General features: G+C 37.5%; 1 protein-coding gene across 1 annotated transcript in view; it reads right to left on the reverse strand.

The window, feature by feature from the left end:
• The window catches only part of USH2A (usherin), an 892,942-nt gene that overhangs the window by 195,678 nt on the left and 673,127 nt on the right, over nt 1–24,137 (reverse strand). Inside the window, exons 50-54 of the mRNA XM_061161192.1 lie at nt 18,574–18,797; nt 12,775–12,979; nt 5,604–5,801; nt 4,948–5,102; nt 1,264–1,462 (exon numbers count right to left, since the gene is read on the reverse strand). Coding sequence (XP_061017175.1) covers nt 1,264–1,462; nt 4,948–5,102; nt 5,604–5,801; nt 12,775–12,979; nt 18,574–18,797 — 981 coding nt within the window. The remainder of the gene's footprint in view (nt 1–1,263; nt 1,463–4,947; nt 5,103–5,603; nt 5,802–12,774; nt 12,980–18,573; nt 18,798–24,137) is intronic.

Genomic DNA, 24,137 nt, shown 5'->3' on the forward strand with positions numbered 1-24,137 from the left:
AAAAATCAGGCTTGCTTTTCCAGGCCTTCCTGCACTTCTGTGTGAATTTCATCATCCCTGGTATCAATGTCCCCTGTTAAGTATAGGCTCCAATGGAAGGAAGGCATTCATTCACTCAGGGTGGGGGTGGGTGGGAAGTGTTTGGGGGAGTGGGGGGGGGGGTTTCTGACAATATGGAAAGAGTGAAAGTTTGTAAACTCTTGCTTATGTTCTCAAAAACTAAACAAATTTACACAGCTGTCTGGGATGATTCAATAGTCTAAATGATGAGCTAAGTCACTAATTCTCTTGAAGCATTCTATTCTGTACAATGGTGGTAATAATTCTCTCTGCTCCATAGGTTTGTGATGAGGATCAAATTAAACAGTAAATGCCAAGGCTTAGGACAGTATTCAACACATTAAGTTCACTTATTCACAAACATTTATTTAGCACCTACTGCTGTGTTCTGGGTGTTCAAGGTACAGGATTGAAGTAGGGAGAGATACTTCCATAGGAGCAGGACATAAAAAGGCAAATAAAAAGCAAACACTGTCAGGCAATGTAAGGTCTGTGGTGAAAATAAAACAAGGTGATGTGATGGTGTATTAGCAAAGCTGACCTAGACTGGGTAAATCAGAAATTGCTTTTATTCAGGAGTGACATTCAGACTAAAACATGTTAATTATTATTATAATCACTGCTAGTAATTTCTGACACTATACTATAATACTGTACTATTATTATATTATTAAAGCTAATTATAATATATGTTATAATAAGCAACAAAATAATACAATTACTATTAATTAATGTTAATAATAACAACAAATTGTCACAACCAGTCAACTGTCAACTATTCTGTGTATTAATTACCCACACAGTAGATAAATTTTAGCCTCTGGTTGATTTTTCTCCTTCCTTCAAGTACATTCCTGGCTCTCCTAGTCCCATTAACTACCAGCATATCCTTGGGGAATGAAAATGCATCTTACTGTTAGTCTGGGGGGAAAAAAAAAACAAACCTTAATACCGATGCAAAAACCCTACACATAATGCATATCAAAGCCAAATATAAATTATTTCTGAAGTTATCTGCTGTTGTGGCTTATTGCTGCCAGTGTGGGCTCTTCTATTAGCATGGATAAGTGGGACCTGACCATATGTCAAGAGAACACGTCCTCGTGAAGTGACCTCATATATCAAACACACACCCCTGGGAGGCTCTGCCCCCCTAACCACAGTGACAGACTCTTCCGGTAGGTTTTCCTCTTTTTTTTTTACCTGTGACCGTATGCTGCCTCTTGTCAGTGGTGCCAGTGTAGATGAGACCTTTCCCGACCTGCCTGAGCTGGTACTCTTTAATGACGCCATTTGGCTTTGGAGGGACATGCCAACTCACATGCAGAGCCTCTGCACTGGGGGCCGTAACTCTAGGCGGAGGGATATTCTGCGGGATTCCTTGGGTGGTAGCTGCAACGACCTGAAAACACAGGAATTAAACAGCAATTTCTTGGAATAGTACAGTAGGTATTCTGATCAATGAGAATGTCACTTTTGTTTTAAAATGTTGTCTTAGCCTGGCATATCATTAGCGGGGCTTAGAGAAGCAGTCCCTCTTTTTAAAATTCTTTCTCTCCCATCCTATTCAAACAATGAAATCTGACCTTGAATGTATTCCGTAAGTCTTCGACTACCATTTATCACAACGGTTCAACAACAGTTTTGATGGCAGAGCGCAGTCCTCAGTTTAAACAAGTAAAATCTGGCTGGCAGACTGTCTTACTAGAGAACTCTTGATAACTCTCTTCCATATGGCCCATCGGTGTCTTTGCATTTTAACAGCCTGATTTTGTACATTTTAAGCACCAGTAAATTTGGAGCAAAACCCACATCTGAACTTGCTTGCATATAATATACTTTGAACAGTGTAAATGGGCAGCCTTTTTGCTACTCCTCCTATGATGCCCAGGATGACTTTATAGTATCTGCACCAATGTTCTAGAAAGAGAACCAAGTGAGAAGAAAGAAAGGATAAATCAACCAGTGATTTGCTCAACATTGTCAAAATATATTTGGGTGGAAAAGTTGGCTGCCTTTGTTTTTTCACAGAATTAAGTCTGATTTCGCTTTTTCACGGATTGTTTTGGCATCTGGTAGGAAGGAGCTGTGTTATGTGAAAAGCACAGAATCGTTCTAGGACCCTTTGGACCATAATTTTTGATTGGGCCAATCAGCTGCCATCTGTCTAGATGGCAGGGTGCAACTGATGGGTATGAATGAATGTTGTATTTGGATGGTTCCTCAACAGTGTTCAAAGATGCTGAGCTTCTCAAGTTTAAACCATATGAAAACTGCGTTTTCTCTGACTAGTTTGGCATCAGTGAAATGGCTCTTCCCTTATTTTCCTCCCAAATTGTTTGATTGCTTCTTCCTTTTTCCATTTAGTGGCTCTCTCAAGGTGGCTGGTCAACTATGGTTTTTGGTTTTTGTCCCTCTGTCTATTGTTAAATGACCACATTCAAACTCATTGCTTCAAATTCCTCCATAGATCTTTCCAACAAATTTCAGTCACTTCTTAATCCAGCTTCTGACTAGACACTTTCACTTAAAGTACCACATAATATTGCTCCAACAGTATGTGAACCGAGAACTTCCAGATGTACAACCTGGATTTAGAAAAGGCAGAGGAACCAGAGATCAAATTACCAACATTCGTTGGATCATAGAAAAAGCAAGAGAATTCCAGAAACACATCTGCTTCATTGACTATGCTAAAGCCTTTGACTGTGTGGATCACAGCAAACTGTGGAAAAATTTTCAAGAGATGGGAATATCAGACCATCTTACCTGCCTCCTGAGAAACCTGTATGCAGGTCAAGAAGGAACAGTTAGAAGCAGACATGGAACAACAGACTGGTTCAAAATTGGGAAAGGGGTACATCAAGGCTGTATATTGCCATCTACTTATTTAATTTCTATGCAGAATACATGTGACATGTCAGGTTGGATGAATCACAAGCTGGAATCAAAATTGCTGGGAGAAATATACCTCAGATATGCCGATGACATCACCCTAATGGCAGAAAGTGAGGAGGAACTAAACAGCCTCTTAATGAAGGTGAAGAGGAGAGTGAAAAAGCTGGCTTAAAACTCGACATTCAAAAAACTAAGATCATGGCATCTGGTCCCATCACTTCATGGCAAATAGATGGGGAAACAATGGAAACAGTGACAGACTTTATTTTCTTGGGCTCCAAAATCACTGCAGATGGTGACTGCAGTCATGATATTAAACGATGCTTGCTCTTTGGAAGAAAAGGTATGACCAACCTAGATAGCATATTAAAAAGCAGAGACATGACTTTGCTGACAAAGGTGCATATAGTCAAAGCTATGGTTTATCCAGTAGTCATGTATGGATGTAGCAATTGGACTCTAAAGAAGGCTGAGAGTCGAAGAATTGATGCTTTTGAACTGTGGTGTTGGAAAAGACTCTTGAGAGTCCTTTCGACTGCAAGGTGATCAAACCAGTCAAATCAGTACTGAATATTCATTGGAAGAACTGATGATGAAGCTGAAGCTCCAAATTTTTGGCCACCTGATGCAAACAGCTGATTCATGGAAAAGACCCTGGTGCTGGGAAGGATTGAAGGCAGGAGGAGAAGTGGGTGACAGAGGATTAGATGGTTGGATGGCATCATCAACTCAATGGATATGAGTTGAGCAAACTCTGGGAGATAGTGAAGGACAGGGAAGTGCTACTGTCCAGAGGGTTGCAAAGACTCGGACATGACTGAATGACTGAACAACAACCATTCTGCTATCTTCTCCTCCTCTTAAATATATTTTTGAAAGCTTTAAAAATGTTAATCATTCTTTACTTTTAATTTTTCTTCTTTTTAAAAAAACTGAATTGTGTTAGTTTCAGGCATACGCCAAAACGACTCAGTTATATATATATGTGTGTGTGTGTGTTTGTGTGTGTGTGTGTGTGTATTCTTATTCAGATTCTTTCCCCTGTAGATTATTATGAAATATTGAGCATAGCTCCCTATGCTATACAGTAGGTCATTATTTATTTTATATATAATAGTTTGTATATATTAATCCCAAATTCCTAATTTATCCCTTCTCCCCACTCTCCCCTTTGTTAATCATAAACTTGTTTTCTATGTCTGTGAAACTATTTTTATCTTGTAAATATGTCCTTTCTTACAAAGAAAAGACTTTGTATCCATTCTTTTAGATTATACATATAAGTGGTATCATATGTTATTTGACTTTCTCTGGTTTATTCACTTAGTATAATAATCTCTTGGTCTGTCAATGTTACTGTAAACGGCATTATTTAATTATCTTTTATGGCTGACTAATATTCATATATATATACTATGAATATATATTTTTGTTTTTGATTTGCTTGCAAAATGGCACCATGACCTACAAATTGGTCAAGCCAGATACTTTGAAAATACCTATGATACTTTGTTTTTATTCCCCTACATACAGTTGACTACTGAGTTTTGTCAAGGCTGTCGGAGAATCCTTGCAACTATTTTATTTCCCTATGTCAGACTCCTCTGTTTTACAAGAAATGGCAATTTTTGTTGAAATGATATTTAAATAGAATTTCTGTTTTTAAACTGAGAAATGGCTTGGGAATTATTATGAATTTATTGAAGACCAACTAAAAAGTGGTTGGTGAAGGAGAAGGGGATTAAGAGGATAATGTTGGTTCAAGTTTTTTTTCTTTTTGTGAAGGATACATTGATATTTGAATAAATCTCTCAGTGATCTATCCTTTCAGATGGAAGTGTTGGTACTCAGTTGAGATGCCATATGGACACCCTACTTTATTGGGGTGGACACTGTTTTCTGTCACTGGAAACATTACTCATAACCTGGACCTTCCTACAGTCTTAACACTGGGCAATTCTGTCTAGAGTTTAGGCAAACTCCTCTTACCTTGCTGCTGGTGGTACAGCCAGCAACTGTGCAAGCTTTCAGCTGATATGAATATTCCATAAAGGGCTGAATTCCTTCTGTATCAGAGAAGCTCAGTGATGTTCCTCGAAAACATTCAATCCCATTTCGGAGAAGAATGTAGGCAATAATAGGACCTAAAAGAGGCAGACACATGCCTGAATTTGAGTGTGGGATTCTTTGAACTATTTGCAAACAAATTAGATGGCTTAGAGTTCTGAAGAAGTGGGATAATATAGCATTATTTAATTTTAATTTGCTATTACATTGCTATGTTCAAGCAGTTCTTAATTACACTCACTTTTATAGAGGGGATAGATTCTTGACATAAATAATCAGAGTCAATTGTTTATTTCCCCTCAACTATCAAACATTTACTTTCAAAACTATTTTGCCCTCCCATAACATGTTTTGCTTATTTGAAAGCAGCTCAGATATATGCTGGGATTCCAGGAAAATAATAATTTTGGGCTAAAAATTTGTGAGGGCTAATTCACAAATGAATGATTAGTTGGCACAAAACTGAAGTTCTCTTTTTACTGGTTAGATGTATGCCAATTAAATGCATCTCACTAATTTCAGTTCCCTTATGGATTTAATGGGATTATGTTATTTCAATTTTAAAAATAGTTTAATACCATTTGATTGTATAGGTTTCTTCCAGCTTAAGACTATTACATCATCAAGATGATCCATTTTTGTCCACCTGGGGGGACTCACTCCTTCAGGCACATCTTCTTTTGTTCTGGCTCTAACTGCCTTGCTGAATCCTCGCCCATAGCGATTCCATGCAGAAATCCTATATTCATACATCATGTAGGGCTCCAGGTTCACATCTGGAAAGACAGAAAATCAGACAGTAAGTTTTTTCAAAACATTAAAAAACTTTTTACCATCCTATTGAAAATGAATATCAAAACATTTAATGAGTTAAAAATAAATGCTTAATGTTCTAATCCCAGTGTATGTAAATAAAAACTTGAATGTCTTTACTTTCTGAACCATAAAAAATATTGTGTTTATTACAATATTTAGAAATATGAAAGACACAGAGATATGAAATTAGAGAGAATAGAGTTCACCTTTCTGAATAGAGAACTATGGATACATTAGAAAACAGATTGAAAAATAAAAGCATTCAACTAATGTATATTAGATGTTAATGCTTCCCAAGTTCATGATCTCTTCTGCATGAGGCAGGTTTGGCAACATTCTTTTATAATTTTATTATTAGAAGCTTTACCAATTATTACATTGTCAATATTACTTTATTAAATTACTATATGAATTATAATGTAGTAGTTATGAGATACAGGAATCGAAACTTAGCACATCATAATACTATTTTAGTGAATAAAAATGAATTCACACTCCATTATACATGCTGTATATACTGCACTACATATTCTTCCTTCCATCTTCCACCAAGCCACAAAGCAAAAATCAAACCAACCAATCTAATTGAAACAACAAAGCCAACTTGCTGAGATTTTTGGTCTGGCTAAAGTTTTAGATAATCATCCACGTGATTCAATGGTGTCTCAAAAGTTGTCTGAAACATCTTAGTTCAATTCTGAGTTTTAATAACTTCGGAAGTACAAATGCTACAAATTTACCAAAAACATTCCTTGAAAGTTTAATTATTTAAATCTGCTTTCCATTTAATTAATTCTGTGAATTTTGAATATGTACATGTGTATTTTTCTGTGGCAGTTTCTGATAACTTTTTCTTAGACAGGAGGGTCAGAAGAGGTCCTCCTTGGCTGCCAGGCCACCTGCTGTATCTCCATTGGATGCAGGTTAATTCTCAGCTCCATCCACTTGGGTTATTTTATCACATTCTCTTTACAAGCATCTCCTTACAATAAACCCTACTCTGCTTCTTTTATAGAATTAGTATGAAAATAAAATTCAGTAAGTTATGTTGCAGAACTTCATAAAATATAAATTGCTATAAAAATGTATTTCTGTCTTCATTTTTCTCAGGGTAACTCCTGCTTTGTACCTGAGATGACCACCACTGAGTTCCCAGATCTCCCTTCTGTCCAGAGACCTCTTGGGCAGAGTCTACATTTCTTAGTTACAGTTTGGTGTAATTGTAACCAAGTTGCAGTTTGGTGTAATCACATTACTTATCAACAATGGAAGAAGCATGGGAAGTGACATAGGCAATTTGTGCATCACTTTCTAAAGAGGAAATCACTTGCCTTCCATTTGCATTCTTATCCCCTTCTGATAGGCTAGAACTAGGGTGTTGGGTAACTCAGGCTGTACCACTTGGATGCATGATGAAGAATCTAGATCCTGAATGACCCTGTGGGAGTGAGCTGCCCACCCACAGATGGTAACTCGAGTTTTGAATATCTTGTTATAATAGATTAAACTACTCATTACAAGTACCTATTATTCTGTACATTTCAAGCCCACGTTTCCATTTCTAACTTTATCTATGGCAGCTCTCCACACTTCATTTCTGTTCTTTCCTTCACTGTATTTCATTCTCCTTTGACTTTCTCATGTCTTATCCTTGTTTCTGTATTCTCCCATGAGGGCTGGTTTTTCAAAGACATTCCCAGCCCATAAAAGCATTTTATTTATTTTTTTTTTGCTTTTGGTTTACACATAAGAAATCATTTGTTGAAATTTTACCTTACCTCAATCATCTCTCTCATTTCTCAGAGCTCTTTGTTCCTTGCCAGAATTTTTAACTCTCCTTCTTTCATCTTTAACTTGCAAACTCAGAATCATTTTACACATTACATGGTGTGACTATTCTGATAATTGAGGGTGTTGGGTATTAGGGGGTGTATGTTTATTCAATATTTACTTGTTAACTGCTGAAATGTCCCATACATATTTGTCTTCATTTTTTTTAGCTGACAGAACAATCCTTCCAAAAATGTGTATATAACTGTGTCATTCCATTGCTTAAAAAGCTTTACTATCCACTCGTTACATAAAGGTGAACTCTTTAGTGTGGGTTCAAAGGGCTTCATTATATGACCCCTGCTCTCTGACCTCTTCTCCATGACTTTCTCTGCCTTATACATGCTACATCCATATTGAGGTACTTTTGTTTTTCAGACATGCTCAGCTTCCTCTTGCTTCCTGTACTTTGCATGTGGTTCTCTCTCTGCCTGGATCACCTCCCATTAACCTGATAGGCTCCAACTTGTCCTTCAGTTCTCTCCTCAGGCATAACATTCTTCTTGAAGTCCTTCCTCCTTCCTTACCTCTCCAGTCTGGGTTAGATGTCCTTGTCATACTCTTCAAAATTATCCTACGCTACCCTCTATCATAGAACTTATCTGCATATCATTTCTCATATTAGAGGTAATTACATATTTGTTTCCCCATATCTTCCTATTAGCTTCAAATCCCTGATGGAAATTCCTATTTATTTTAAAGGTCCTGGTACGAAGGGCTTCCCTGGTAGCTCAGAAGGTAAAGAATCTGCCTGCCCTGGTATACTGACTGGTTATTAGTAAGGATTTAATAAACTTTTTTGATAAATAAAGGATTGTATGAATAAATGAATTTTGGTCAGCACTGGTGGTGGTAGGTTTAAATTGCCAATTTCTAAAAAGAACTGACTTTTTTAGTCTAAATTGGTCTCAGTGTAATTTGAGCATCATTTGAGTGCTTAAATTTTTACATGAAGAAGAAAATTTTGTCATTTTTCATTTTCAATTTACACTGTTTTCCAGTAGGCAAAATGATCTGAAATATGGTCACTAAAAGCTCTCACAATATTATATCAGTAGTTGGAAACAACTATTCTCTTCTGCAGAGGTCTATCGCAAATATGTCACAAAAATCCTTCAAAATCTTGACCCTGCTTAAAAAAGGCAGATAAAAGTAGAGAATCCTCTTAGAAGGACACATAATAAGTTTTAAATGAGGGTTCATTAACTAAACCTATAACAGGGGCTGGGAGGAGACTAGTGGTTCAACTGTCTTTTATCCTGAGGTTTTTCCCAATTAAAGGCATTACAATAAATATATTTTGTTTGCTTAAAATATGACAATCTAAAAGGTAAACAGGGCTGTTCTTTTCACATGGATATTTCAATTTGATGAGAGAGATGAGACAAGTGTCCAGATGTCTATGAGGCATGGTAGGGGTGGTGAATGGCTTGACCATGTGTCACAGGAGCACAGAATGGAGAGGGGGCTGGACTTGGGAAGTCTTCACTGAAGACGTGAATTCTGACCTTGTCCTTGAGTGTGACAGTTAAGAAACACATTTCAGGAAGAAGGAATAGCTTGAAAGAGGTCTGGAGCACCCAGAAAGGAGCCCTACACTGTGTGGAGTCTTCTTACGTTTGCTGCTTCTAACAATGATGTGACATGAACCTCACTTTTCCCACAACAAGTTACTTTTTTTCTTTTTCTTTTTTACAGATCTGACTTTTGGTTTCCTCATCTGTTAAATGATCATACATACCTGATTGCTTTGAGGGTAAATTAGATAAGGTTTAAAAATGCCTTGCACAAAGGCGGGGGGAGAGGGGGAGGAATAGGTTGGGATTTTGGGGTTGGCAGATGCAAACTATTATATATAGAAGAGATAAACAACAAAGTCCTACTGTAGAGTACAGGGAGCTATATTCAATATCGTGTGACTAACCATAATAGAAAAGAATTTTAAAACACACAAACACACACACACACCCTGAATCACTTTGCTGCACAGCAGAAATTAACACAACATTAAATCACCTATACTTCCAAAAAATGTCTAGCACAACACTGGAACTAAATAATAATTCAGTAATTAATAATTCAGTAAACTTGATTTCCCTTCCGTCCCTCCCTAATCTGCTCCCTCTCCTCCCAGTATCCCGCCTTATTATTTTCCTTCTCAAGATTTGCCAAGAGCACCTACCATGGCTGGGTAAGGCAATGGAGTCCTGATAGAATAGAGTGGGTTTTGTTTATTTGACTTTAGCTTGCTTGAATTATGTCATTTACATATATTCTGTTACACTCTAAATAAGTGTGTGTACACACATATACACACATAGTTGCCCACACACATTTAACTTTTCAAAAAACAGAAATGTAAGTAGGGCCCTAAGTAAATGGTTGAATAAAAAAAAAAGTGAATAGATGGCAGAACTATTTTGGAGATAATACTCAAATTTACAGCATTTTTCTCTACACTCAGCTAAGCATGAGAATCACTATTTTGGACTAACGCTTTAAGGCCAAGATGGGGCTTAGAAATTACTATTTTTCCAGAACCATGAAGGTTCTGACTCCCAAGATGGTGGCCATCTTGGGGAACACCCTCAAAGAGACTATGGGAGAGCACAGCCTCTGGACACAGACTGAAGAGGAAAGGGGATTTTACTGAGCAGTCTGTCTCCTCCTCAGGATAATGCTGCCAGGTCTTAATGAACAGACATGTTTCTGCCTCTTTCTGCTTGCAAGAATAACATTAACAACATTCATTCATGGCATTTGTTGAAAGCCTGCATTCAAACTTTTGAGAAAGAAAATTGGGCTCATTTAAAATTAACTGTGTAGAAATCCCTTGCATTCCTTTACACTAACAATGAGAAAACAGAAAGAGAAATTAAGGAAATAATACCATTCACCATTGAAACAAAAAGAATAAAATACTTAGGAGTATATCTACCTAAAGAAACAAAAGACCTATACATAGAAAACTATAAAACGCTGATGAAAGAAATCAAAGAGGACACAAATAGATGGAGAAACATAGCGTGCTCATGGATTGGAAGAATCAATATTGTGAAAGTGAGTATACTATGCAAAGCAATCTATAGATTCAATGCAATCCCTATAGAGCTACCAACGGTATTCTTCACAGAACTAGAACAAATAATTTCACAATTTGTATGGAAATACAAAAAACCTCGAATAGCCAAAACAATCTTGAGAAAGAAGAATGGAACTGGAGGAATCAACCTGCCTGACTTCAGACTCTACTACAAAGCCATAGTCATCAAGACAGTATGGTACTGGCACAAAGACAGAAATATAGATCAATGGAACAGAATAGAAAGCCCAGAGATAAATCCACGCACCTATGGACACCTTATCTTCGACAAAGAAGGCAAGAACATACAATGGAAAAAAGACAACCTCTTTAACAAGTGGTCTGGGAAAACTGGTCATCCACTTGTAAAAGAATGAAACTAGAACACTTTCTAACACCATACACAAAAATAAACTCAAAATGGATTAAAGATCTAAATGTAAGACCAGAAACTATAAAACTCCTAGAGGAGAACAAGGCAAAACACTCTCCGACATAAATCACAGCAAGATCCTCTATGACCCACCTCCCAGAATATTGGAAATAAAAGCAAAACTAAACAAATGGGACCTAATGAAACTTAAAAGCTTTTGCACAACAAAGGAAACTATAAGCAAGGTCGAAAGATAGCCTTCAGAATGAGAGAAAATAATAGCAAATGAAGAAACAGACAAAGGATTAATCTCAAAAATATACAAGCAACTCCTGCAGCTCAATTCCAGAAAAATAAATGACCCAATCAAAAAATGGGCCAAAGAACTAAACAGACATTTCTCCAAAGAAGACATACAGATGGCTCACAAACACATGAAAAGATGCTCAACATCACTCATTATCAGAGAAATGCAAATCTAAACCTCAATGAGGTACCATTACACACCAGTCGGAATGGCTGCTATTCAAAAGTCTACAAGCAATAAATGCTGGAGAGGGTGTGGAGAAAAGGGAACCCTCTTACACTGTTGGTGGGAATGCAAACTAGTACAGCCACTATAGAGAACAGTGTGGAGATTCCTTAAAAAACTGGAAATAGAACTGCCATATGACCCAGCAATCCCACTTCTGGGCATACACACTGAGGAAACCAGATCTGAAAGAGACACGTGTACCCCAATGTTCATCACAGCACTGTTTATAATAGCCAGGACATGGAAGCAACCTAGATGCCCATCAGCAGATGAATGGATAAGGAAGCTGTGGTACATATACACTATGGGATATTACTCAGCCATTAAAAAGAATTCATTTGAACCAGTCCTAATGAGATGGATGAAACTGGAGCCCATTATACAGAGTGAAATAAACCAGAAAGATAAAGACCAATACAGTATACTAATGCATATATATGGAATTTTAAAAGATGGTAATGACAACCCTTTATGCAAAACAGAAAAAGAGACACAGATGTACAGAACAGACTTTGGGACTCTGTGGGAGAATGCGAGGGTGGGATGTTCTGAGAGAATAGCACTGAAACAAGTATACTATCAAGGGTGAAACAGATCACCAGCCCAGGTTAGATGCATGAGACAAGTGCTCAGGGCTGGTGCACTGGGAAGATTCAGAGGGATGGGGTGGGGAGAGAGGTGGGAGGGGGTATCGGAATGGGGAACACATGTAAATCCATGGCTGATTCATGTCTATGGCAAAAACCACTACAATATTGTAAAGTAATTAGCCTCCAACTAATAAAAATAAATGGAAAAAATAAAAAATAAAATTAACTGTGTATACCATAAAAGGTCACAAAACTAATTTATCCCTCTGTTCCTTATTCTCTATGGGCTTACTTTAAAATAACATCCATCCCTATTTAAAGTTAGACTTAAAAATTTTAAACTACTAACTTTAAACAGTTCCAGATTGTACCTTTAATTACCTGGTAACTAGCTGGCTCCTAAGTATGATGGAATTAATTGATATGAGGTGAAGGAAGGTGATGAGGTCAGAGGGAAATAAATCTGCTTTTTCAACAGCCTGTCACTCTCTAAGGCATAGGCAGGTGGCTCCCTCTCTGTTACCTGTGAAGGAGAGTGTGTTTACACTTCCCGTATGAACAGCCTCTTCAGCAGATGAACATAGTTCTTCCATTGATTCCTTCCTTACGGAATTGTGAGAGCCTCTTATCACAGTACAAACGTGGCTGGTAAAGTTGAAGTCGCACCTGCTGCAGTGTGCCGTGGCTTCCATGGATGTCGGGCAGAGGGTTCTGCATGCTTTCATTTCCTAAGTCAGGTGGTAGAGGTGGGGAGAGTGGGGGCAAGGGGGAAGAGATTTAAACCTTTCATTTAGACATGTGTGGGCTAGGTTTCTACAACTCTCAAATGAAATTTTCTTCTGCTTAGTTCATGAGTGACTATCTCAAAATTCTTAAAAAGAAATGCAGGCAGTCTGTATTACTAGAAAGAGAAGTTACTTTGAAATGACACAGATTTAGACTCATAATCCAGTTTTGCAACTCATTAGTGCTGTGACCTTGAACAAGTCTCATACTTTCAAAGCCTCAGCTTCTTCCGTGAAACGATGGAAGTTCAATTTACTATATGGATTTGTTGCATGACTCAAATGACAGAATGCAAATGCCTTACACTTCTTAGATACACTATAAATAATAATAGTAGTCATTATTTTATAACTGTTACTTTCACACTTTCCTGATGGAATTTTAGAGAAAAAATAAAATAAAGAATGCAAAATTTGAGAATCTGTGCTTCGTGTACTCTTGGGAAAATTGGACCAATGAGAAGTATTCTACATCCAAGTTTTGTAAAATTTAAATATTTAATACACTGTCATTATAATCATTATTATTTATATGTACAAACTTTTTATCTGGTGAATCTCTGGGCTCTTTATAGTTATTGATAAGTAGAAGTAGGCTTTAATTTCAGAAAATGAAATACTTCATCATCTGAAATTACAGGAGATAGAAATAAGGCAATATTTCTACAAGGCAAAGTTCTACTTCATTTTTCTTTTATATAAGTAGCATAACTTATTTAAAATCATTCTTGCTATTTAAAAGTGGTCTACATTGAATCTCTCTATTATCTAAAATAAGTTTATTTTCCCAAAGATCATCAAAATAAAGCTGCTCAGAAAAATGTAGTTGGATTTCTACTTAAATATGGTGACTTGAACACATGCATTTATCTTCACTTCCTCTTGCTGCTGCTGCTGCTGCTAAGTCGCTTCAGGTGTGTCTAACTCTGTACGACCCCATAGATGGCAGCCCACCAGGCTCTCCTGTCCCTGGGATTCTCCAGGCAAGAACAATGGAGTGGGTTGCCATTTCCATCACTTCCTCTTAAAGCCCAACCAAATGACAATAAAGGAACATAGAAAGTTTAAGGAAGAGAACTAACACCTATTTTTTTGGGATGTGGATGTATGTGGCAGAGACAATGGTATGTGCCCAGGAATGTCCATTTTTCCCTTTTCTCCCTAGGAACACTAGATTTTCCAGTCTGACTATAAGAGGAGTCACATGACCAGAAATGTCAGTGTTCAGAAGAGATGCTTTCTGCACCCAGGAAAGACCCTACATGTACAGTCATCCACTCTTTCCCTTTTCTCACAAGATGGAAGGGACTTGGGTTCCTGAGATGTTGCATGGAGGGGAGCTTCTGAAATCACACTGGACTAACCTGTGAAAAGTTAAAAAAAAATTCCTTTTGTTGACCCACTCCATACATGAGGACATCTGTTTTTACCTTAGAATTGTTCGATGGTGTTACAGAAAAAACATAATTTAGTGCTTTGAAGTTGAATGGTTCCTTAATAACAACAACAAATCCCTAAAGTATAAAGTGGCATTGGCTTCAGGTTAAGCAAGTGGTGGCAAAGAAATTCGTAGTGAGTTTTGGGAAGCTGAGAAGCTCTGTTATGCTGTGGCTAAATGTTTGGCAATACTCGGCCCTGAGATGGCTGTCAAAGCAAGCCAGGTACTCCTGAGTTCACTGCTCTGGGCAAGACAGCATGGGCTACTACATGAGCCTGTGTATATGTGTGGTTATGGCTGCATTTGCCAAAGTATTAAAAAGTTGAGAGAAACTTAGAAAATAATTTGTGATGCTTTAAAAAAAAATGGAGAGGGTTCCTTGGAAGGTATAAGCCAGAGTGGGAAAACTAAATAAAAGTCTGCATATTGCTCAGTGAGAACCCCTCTTTTCTACTGGATTCCCCATATGGTGGCTGGATATGTATCCCATCCCGACCTAGGATGGAGCACTTAAGGATACTTCACTAAGTACACCTATTGAGGATTCTTGGTAATGTGATTTATTGACAAAAAGCCATCTTGCCATAATGAGGGCCCTACTGTGCTCACCACCAATGGATTTCTACATATAGCAACATGTCAGTCAACCTCCAATGGAAAAAAAGAAGTTTAAAAACATAGAAAAAAAAGTCAGAGGAAGCAAAAACAAAACAAGGAAAAGAAGAAAATGAAATAGTACCAAGCTTAAACCACAATGGAGAGGAATATGAAAAAGCACAAACACACATACACATAAAACTGAATCACTTTGCTATACAGCAGAAATGAACACAACTCTGTGAATCAACTATACTTCAATAAAATAAACGAAAAAACCAAAATTTTATAGGCAAAAACTGGTATCACAAAAACAAGCAAGACAATTCAAAGGACAAAGCAAACAAACAATTTAAAAAGCAACAATAGAATGAATATTTTCAGAATGAGAAAAAAAGACATTTCATGGATGAAACAAGAGTAGGATGCCATAAATAAGTAATAATTGGCAAAAAAGAAAGAGTCATCAAAAACTTAAAGAAAAAAAAAAAGATTTCCAAAAAAACTCCACAACAAATCAATAGAAAGGTGGAAAGATAAAGTTAAGGCAATATCTTGCTGCTGCTAAGTCACGTCAGTCGTGTCCGACTCTGTATGACCCCATGGACGGCAGCCCACCAGGCTCTTCTGTCCCTGGCATTCTCCAGGCATGAACACTGGAGTGGGTTGCCATTTCCTTCTCCAGTGCATGAAAGTGAAAAGTGAAAGTGAAGTCGCTCAATCCTGTCCGACTCTTCACGACCCCATGGACTGCAGCCTACCAGCCTCCTCCATCCATGGGATTTTCCAGGCAAGAATACTGGAGTGGTGACATTGCCTCCTCCGAGGCAATATCTTATAACACTGAAAAAGATGAGTCAATGGGCAAGAAACAAGAAGGAAAAAAAGTTAAAATATCAGTTAAGGAAGTCCAACATCCAACTGATCAGTGAAAAGAGAGACAAAAGAGGGAGCAAATTATCAAAGAAATAATAAAATAGCATTCCCCAGAACTGATGACCATGAGGCTCCATCCTGAAAAAGTCCACAAGAAGTATATCATTATCAATATTAATAATAATGGTGATAATAGCATATACATAGAGGCACATTGTCATGAAATTTTAGAAAAGCAGAAAAAAGAGGACGTCTTAAAAATTGTCAGGAAAAACAACATGGTTACCTACAAAGAAATAGAAATCGGAATAGCAATGACAGTTTAAAACATTCAGGAAAGGATTCAAAATCCTGAGTAGAAATAACTCTTTTTCTCTTGAATTGTACACCTAGACAAGCTATCAATCCAGTGAGAAGGAGAATTACAATAATTTCGGACATCAAGCTCAAAATATTTACCTTTCATGCACCTACACCCAGCGAGTCAATTCTTCAAAAAGAAGGGACATTTGGGGCTTAGAATACAGAGAGAGCAACACAGAGGAGGAGGAAAGGGAATTCCCAAAGAAACAGCTTTGGAAGACTGGCTGGGACAGCCTTGCAGAAACCCCACAGAGACCCAGTCCAGACTGGAGCAGGAGTTGGAAGACTCCAGGAAGGTCTTCAGGAAACAAAACTGAATCTAGAGATTGAGTTTTCCCTACGACATACTGCTTGATTCAGCATTTAAAAAAAATTCTCCTGATCACAATCATTTAAATATGAATTTAAAATACAAGTGTTAGTTGGCCTTCATAGAGCCAATTCAAGCCACCTTAAAACATCACAGGTATATCCTGAATGTCTTCTTGTAATGGAAGCTGTGTCTTCCTGACCAAAACCAGATGCCTGGGAACCAAATGTGAGGTGGACAATACTGAAACATATAAATGTGAATGAGGCTTCCCTGGTGGCTCAGCCAGTAAAGAATCTGCCTGCAATGCAGGAGATCTGGGTTTGATTCCTGAGTCAAGAAGATCCCCTGGAGAAGGAAATGGCAACCCATGCCAGTATTCTTGCCTGGGAAACCCCATCGATAGAGGAGCCTGATGGGCTACAGTCCACGGGGTCACAAAGAGTCGGGCACGACTGAGCTACTAACACGATATGAGGTGTGAATGATGGTGTCATTTCTGAAACTAATAGGTTTTCTGTCTTCATTTTTCAAACATGAATGCCCTTTTAAGGAGAGTTTTCTACATAGATTCTTCCTAACTCGTTATTTCAAAGGCATATTCTTGCAACATTACCAGTTCTTTAAGACTAAAAATATTACTTAAGAAAAATATCCTAGTCCAAACTTCTGAAAACACTGGCCTGGAATAAACTTAAACTTTAGAAACATGCTACTGCTGCTAAGTCACTGTATTTCTTTCATAGAACTGGTTAATTAAAGTTTTGTTCAAATCAGACAAATTTTTAAAATTTACTTATTTTTAATTGGAAGATAATTGCTTTACAATGATGTGTTGGTTTCTGCCATATATCAACATGAATCAGCCATAGTATACATATGTTCCCTCCCTTCTGAGCCTCCGTCCCACCTCCCACCCCTCAAGCTTGTTACCGAACACCAGATTTGAGTTCCCTGAGTCATTCAGCAAATTCCCACTGACTATCTTTTTTACAAATCGTAATGTATAAGTTTCATGTTACTCTCTTAATTCAATTTGTCCCACCCTCTCCTTTCCCAACTGTGTCCACAAGTCTATTCTCTATGAAATCAGATCAACTTTTAAAAAATTTTGTAGACAAAAAACCTATTTTTATTGAGCATTTTGTATGATTATTCACTTCTATGAAGTATCTATTCTCTTCAACAGTACTAAGTGTTAATATTCATTGCTGCAAAGTGCTTGGCAGGGCCGTAAAACTCTCAAGACTTACGGTCCGTTCCATGTCCATGATGTTCACACAAAGATTGTATAATTACTTCAGTCATCAAGATCTCTTCCATTGTCTTTGATGAATGTAGCCGTTTTTAGCCATCTCCTAGTGACAAATAAATGTTCCTAGTCCTTTCCTTAAAATGGTGGGTTTCTGAAGTCTGTGGTCAAGTTTAATGCTAACAAATAAGGCATGGCTGCATGTGAAGCATCTCAATGGACAGACATAAATGATGTGCCCATAGGCTTACTCATTTTTGTGGTTGGCTAGCTTTTGCTGAGCTTGCACTGTTTCTAGGAATATGAAATAAACACAACTAAGTGAATCTGCTGGACCTGAATTCTCTATTAAAAGAAAGTGAAGTACTATGGTTGGGGGACTAGAGGGAAGAAGCTAAATTTCTTCTCATCTCCATCCACAACACCATGCCCGCTCTTTCAGCATCTCAGACTTTCTGTCTGCACTAATCTGAAGTGCTGGTAAAGCTTCCTGAGAACAGCTAATCATTATTAATTCCTTTAGAATTCATTGCAATAACATCAATCATAGCGAACTCATTTGGTATTAATATGGATGTAATGTGAAAATGAATAATGCACACAGGAGTTTTTATATTCCTATTTTAGAAAAATAGTTATGAACAATGTATTTCTCTTTCCATTGTCAAATCAGTGCCTCTGAGAGGTTTTCTATCAATTACCTTCATCATCATTCCAGTTGAAATCTTGTCAGAGCAAACATATTTCAAAGGATTATATCCAACTCCATTACAGCATTCCTGGCTCTTTGGAATAAGTTCAGTCTCACAGCATTTTACTGGCACTGGGTCATTCTTTTTAACATGTGCTTTAGACTCTCCACTGGAAGCTGAGCAGCATATGGTATCTGACATATTCACATAATCCAGCCCACAACAGAACATCCCTGCAACAATAAAATGTTATATATGAATATGAAATTTTAAAAAAAGAGAAGAAAACTGAGGTTGCTATAAAGTTTGGTATAAAAATGTCAGACTCAGGCTGAAATGGTACAATAGCTTAGGTAGCATTTCCCTAGCATGGTGATTTAAATGTACAGTGAGGGGTCCTTCCGACCAAGAGCACTAGACACTAATTAGGTAAAGAACACACAAGAGGAAGTGTACTAAAAATCATTCAGCAGGGGGCCAAACTTCTCTGAAGCTCCGTAAAAAAAAAAAAAAAAGATCTGATTTCTGTCATGAGAATTACCTGCCCATTTTGTGATGATAACATCTTGTTATGGAAGAAGTGGTAGTTAAACCACAGGAACTCAGAAGAAATCTTTAGAAAGTCACAAGGGAGAAGTCACCCAAGCACTCTGGGACAAGAGGCTAGGCAGTGGAGAGGGAACACCGTCCTAGAACTGGAGACATTGCCTAAGCATCTTGTAAGTTTCTGCCTGCCTTTGTCTAAGATACAGATAGATGCTGCTTGTGAATCCAGCAGCAGCTGTAGCCATCCTTGGATCATAAGAGAGATTTGTTTTCAAAACCAGTTGATCATGCTCACTGATCAGGTAAACCAGTTGGCCAGCATTTTTTCAGCTGCAAGTAGATCCATTGCTAGATATGGGTAAAAGGTGCAGGGTAGTGGCAGAAAGACCTTGTGGGGACAATCATTGACCCTCACTTCTCAGTGAAAGACAGGTGTACCTGAAATACCAAAGAGCCTCCTTTCTCCCACCCAATTCAGTGTAACTTCCTGAGTTCACATCATTTAGATCTTGCCATAGAAGAGACACAGTAAAAATACAGACATAAAAGGCTGAATAAGCAAACAATGCTCTAGAGTCAGATTAAACTAGAAATTAAGGTACGTATACCTCATGTCACTGGGCTATCATAGTAGAATTTATATCTAGTTACACAGCAGTGCGATGTGATGAATGATTTATTTTAATTATAATTTTGTTTATTTATTATTAGTCCCGACTGATAACATAAAGAGACTCAACTTCAAAGTGCCCTGGGGTCCTAAATTGTTTAATCTGGTCCTGTACAAATACCTACACTATGAAATATCCCCTTAGTAACAGACAAATGAATTTTAAGTACTTTTTAGATTATAAAAAAAAAAAATCACTGAAAGTAGACACCGATTTGACACATGCCATAAGAAAGATGTTTGTCCACTCATGACTCCAAAGGACCCTCTCACTGACCTTTCCACTTTGAAAAAAATTTCAATATTAAAACATTTTAAGTTTTGATTAGTAATAAACATTGATCATTACTACATTTCATCACCATGTTTAAAGGTGATGTATGTCCAAAGTAATTGGTTTAAAAGTAAACTGTGGGGTTTTTTTTTGGTACTTTACTATTAATTTTAGTTGTTTTTAACATTTCTTGGGAAAGCTCCTTCAGAAAAATACACACTGCAGCGCTATCATTGTAGTCTGAGTCTTGATTACGATGGGTAAAATTCACATACACACACAAAAAATCCACAGCTTCAAGTTTTATATTGTTTGCGCATGTTTTTTTCTGCTGCCTTCTGATCAGACATTTAAATACAACCTTGGATTCTTTGCTGTCATTTTTTTTCTCTACCACTTTTCTTAAAATAATTCATGTTTCTATTTTAAAGAGCAATCAAAATCTGAAAACCGGCCCTTTAGGGAGCAGAATACATTCTCTGCCTCCACTCCCAAATTACTTTATGGTTCCACCATGCTTTCAGTATAAAATCAAAATGCAGACATTGACCTAATTCCAAACTCCTAATCAGTCATCTGATCGCTCTGAGGGACTTTTGACAGGTCAACTAAATTTTTGATAATGAACTGTTTTTACACTAGAAAAAAAAAAAAAAAAAAGATGCGTTCTTTCACAAAGAGCTTCATCTTTGTTTCACGGAATTAAAATTTTCAGCCAAGATTTCACTCACATAACAAGAAGTGACTCCCTTTCTAGTTTCTTTGGTAAACCATTACTTCTTTAATTATTATCAACCTTGTTCCAGGGTGATAAATTGCTAATTACTTAATACCCTAATCAGCGTTCATTCTTTGCACAGATAAACTGTGACAGTGCCATTAATTTAAATAGTAATTTCACTTAATGGCCAGAACGGCACACCAGATTTTTATGCAGCATTTTCTGAAGACTGCATCCATCACCGCAATATTCTGACATAAAGATGTCTGACGCGCACTAACTCACTTAAGCAGAGCAGATGTTGCTGAACAGAGCTTGGTGGTAATTCCCATAGTGCATCACTTCAGCATGAATGAGCTGCACACTCAGGGACAGACAAGCTTCTGAAACTGCATTGCAATAACTTTTGACCCTACCTAATTTATCACATGGAGCACTTGACTTTTGAACTTTGACACAGAGAAGGCACAGTTTTAAATATGCCCAAAGAAAAACAAAATGGGTCATGTATCATTGATGGATTGATCTATACTTCCAGAGGCTCTTCATTAAATCTGTACAAATGTGGAGATTCTCTTTGAACAAGATGCAGATATTATTAAAGGGGTGGAGTATGCACTGAACTATTAGATATTTCTCTTTGAGATCAAACAACCTATATTGGTTTTCCAAACAGCATATATATCCAATGGATAGCTTCCACTGTATTGGATACAACTGAAAAATAGTGAAGGAAATAATATTTTTACTCATAATATTATGAATACTTCCAATATGTTACCAACACTTACTTATTGTCCATGGCTGAAAGGAGAGCATTTATAAACATCTAATCCTGATTAGTTTCTAAATCATTAATTCTATAAAACAAGTGCTCCATTAAAAAAAAAGCCCAAGAATTAGCATGCTTTTGAGATAAAAATAATATAGTCATAAAAAACAGAGTCTGGAATATGACGAATCATTGTGGAACTCTGGGACTGACTAAGGAGACCATGTTTTAAGCCATGGGATTATATTTTAGGTTTAGAAGAATGTTAAAAAAAAAAAAAAAGAAGAAGACTTGTGATTAGTCATCCTAAGGACAAACATAAAGTTGATGGCAGAACATGAAAGAAACGAAATGCATCTTTTCTTCACCAGCAGATAGCTCTATGACTACCCCCACAAAACTGAGACAGGGTAGGGTGAAAACATTTCCCAAATCATTGCAGTGTATTTCATAGCGTTTATACATTACACTTTTCAAAAGTTCATTATGTCATACGGAAATCTTCCTGGGAACTCTTCTTTCAATACAAGTCTTACACAATGGATTCCTGTAATGTATTTTCCTCTTTGCAAAGCCCCCATATCCCATCTATGTAACAGGATTAGCCATTCATTCTATTGCTGTCCCAGTTAAGGATATGGAAACTCAGAACCTTATTCTAGAAGAGTTTCAACCCAGAGTTTCATACCTAAGACTGCATGGACAACACAGATAATAGAACTAAAGCAATCTGTTCCAAAGGTATGTCATTATCAGTTCCTCTTGGCTAACGGAAAATCTTGTCCTCTCTGCATGACAGAGAGGCTTTAGTTTTCATCTTTTAATATGAAGGGGTATAATCAAGTCAAACCCAAGACTGATGGCACAGATGATAAAACCATATAAGCAAACACTACGAATAAAAAGAGTAATAAAGAGGTTGAAAATATAGTCAAAGAAAATGGTTAAGAATACATATCCACCGAAATGATAAGCATGACTTTCATCCCGAGGTACCTGTATAACACTCCTACACAACTCATCTGCCCAGAGAGAGCACTAAAAACATAAACGCTACCCCAGCACTTCTGTTCCAACAGCATCTGTTAATTCACTCCATTTATAAAATACATATTGACAAAGACAACTGAACTGGGACCAGGGAGATTTGATTTGGTGTGAGAAAGTCAATTCAATGTGATTTTGTTAAAGGGCTCCTGCAGGCAAATAAAAGAGTTTAAGTAATAAAGTACATAAAGAGATGTTTTATGAGCCAGCCTGGTCTCGTGGCAGGCACACAATGCCAGGCAGGGAGAAAGGCCAGGCTTAGGAACAATATTATGAGATCCAAACCCTCATGCAGCAGGTATGGTGTTGCTAGGTTGAGGAGAGAAAGGGCCATATGGATATTCTGGAAGGTCATTGAGGTCATAATCATTAGGGGCGACAGGAGGGAGCGGCAACAGAGAGAGGAAAAAAGACATGTGGAACGTGTCTATTTTCAGTGAAACCTGCAGGGAGGTCAAGAGACCAAAAAGAGATTTTTTTTTTTTCATTTTTAAAAGGCTCATTTCTTCAGTCCACCATGATTACTAGAGTTGGCGGAACTGTCGAAGGTCAGGAGGACTGTGGAACTAATTTTGAGTCACAGGAATTGAGGAATGTCACAGTTTGCTTAAGAAATATTTGGATAGTATGGGTATCTTATTGAAATTCGGGGATTCTGAAGTTTGGGCCCATGAGTGGACTTCAAGGGCATGTGAAATGGCAGGCAAATTTTTGTGTGTATCCTACATATTACTATTTGAAGTGAGGGTATGCCACTTTCAAAAGACTCTACCAGGAGTGTACAACATTCAAAAGATTCAGAACCCTTGTCCTAGTGGACAGTCTATGCTTAGGAAAGGTACTTTTGGCAAGAATGTTTTAACAGACTTAAATTTGCTTTTGTTTTTGGCAATAGTGTCTTAAGGGACTTATCTTTCTGTCTCCTTCACATCCATTTTGCCACTCAAATCTGATTTATCTCAAATCACAGTTATTATTATCTCATCAACTCTTCCCTGAGTACCAAACAAGGTTCAAATCCTTTTGGCTCTTCAGGTTTATCTCCCTCTATTTGCTTACACGCTGTGTCTACCTCCAATAAACCCAACTGCTCACCCCTACCTAGACATGCTTTGCTGCTGCTGCCAAGTCGCTTCAGTTGTGTCCCGACTCTGTGCGACCCCATAGACTGCAGCCCACCAGGCTTCCCCATCCCTGGGATTCTCCAGGCAAGAACACTGGAGTGGGTTGCCATTTCCTTCTCCAATACATGAAAGTAAAAAGTGACATGCTTTACAGGCTGCTAATTTCACACTTCAGATCAGGCTATGCCCTCTAGCTGAAATATCCTTCTTCCATCCATGCTTCTCAAAATCCCACTCCTTGTTTGTGGTTCTGATCCAGTAGTTTAGCTTTCTCCATCACCTTGGATGGAGTGATCACTCAGTTTTAAGACTATGCTTATATATTCATCCTTCTCATATGCCTATGTTTAAACATACAGACACTTTTCTCCTTGATAAGATTGTAAGTCCTTAAGGATAAAAATAGAATCTTAGCCATT

The sequence above is a fragment of the Dama dama genome, chromosome 14 (assembly GCF_033118175.1).
Source record: "Dama dama isolate Ldn47 chromosome 14, ASM3311817v1, whole genome shotgun sequence".
Classification (NCBI taxonomy): Eukaryota; Metazoa; Chordata; class Mammalia; order Artiodactyla; family Cervidae; genus Dama; species Dama dama.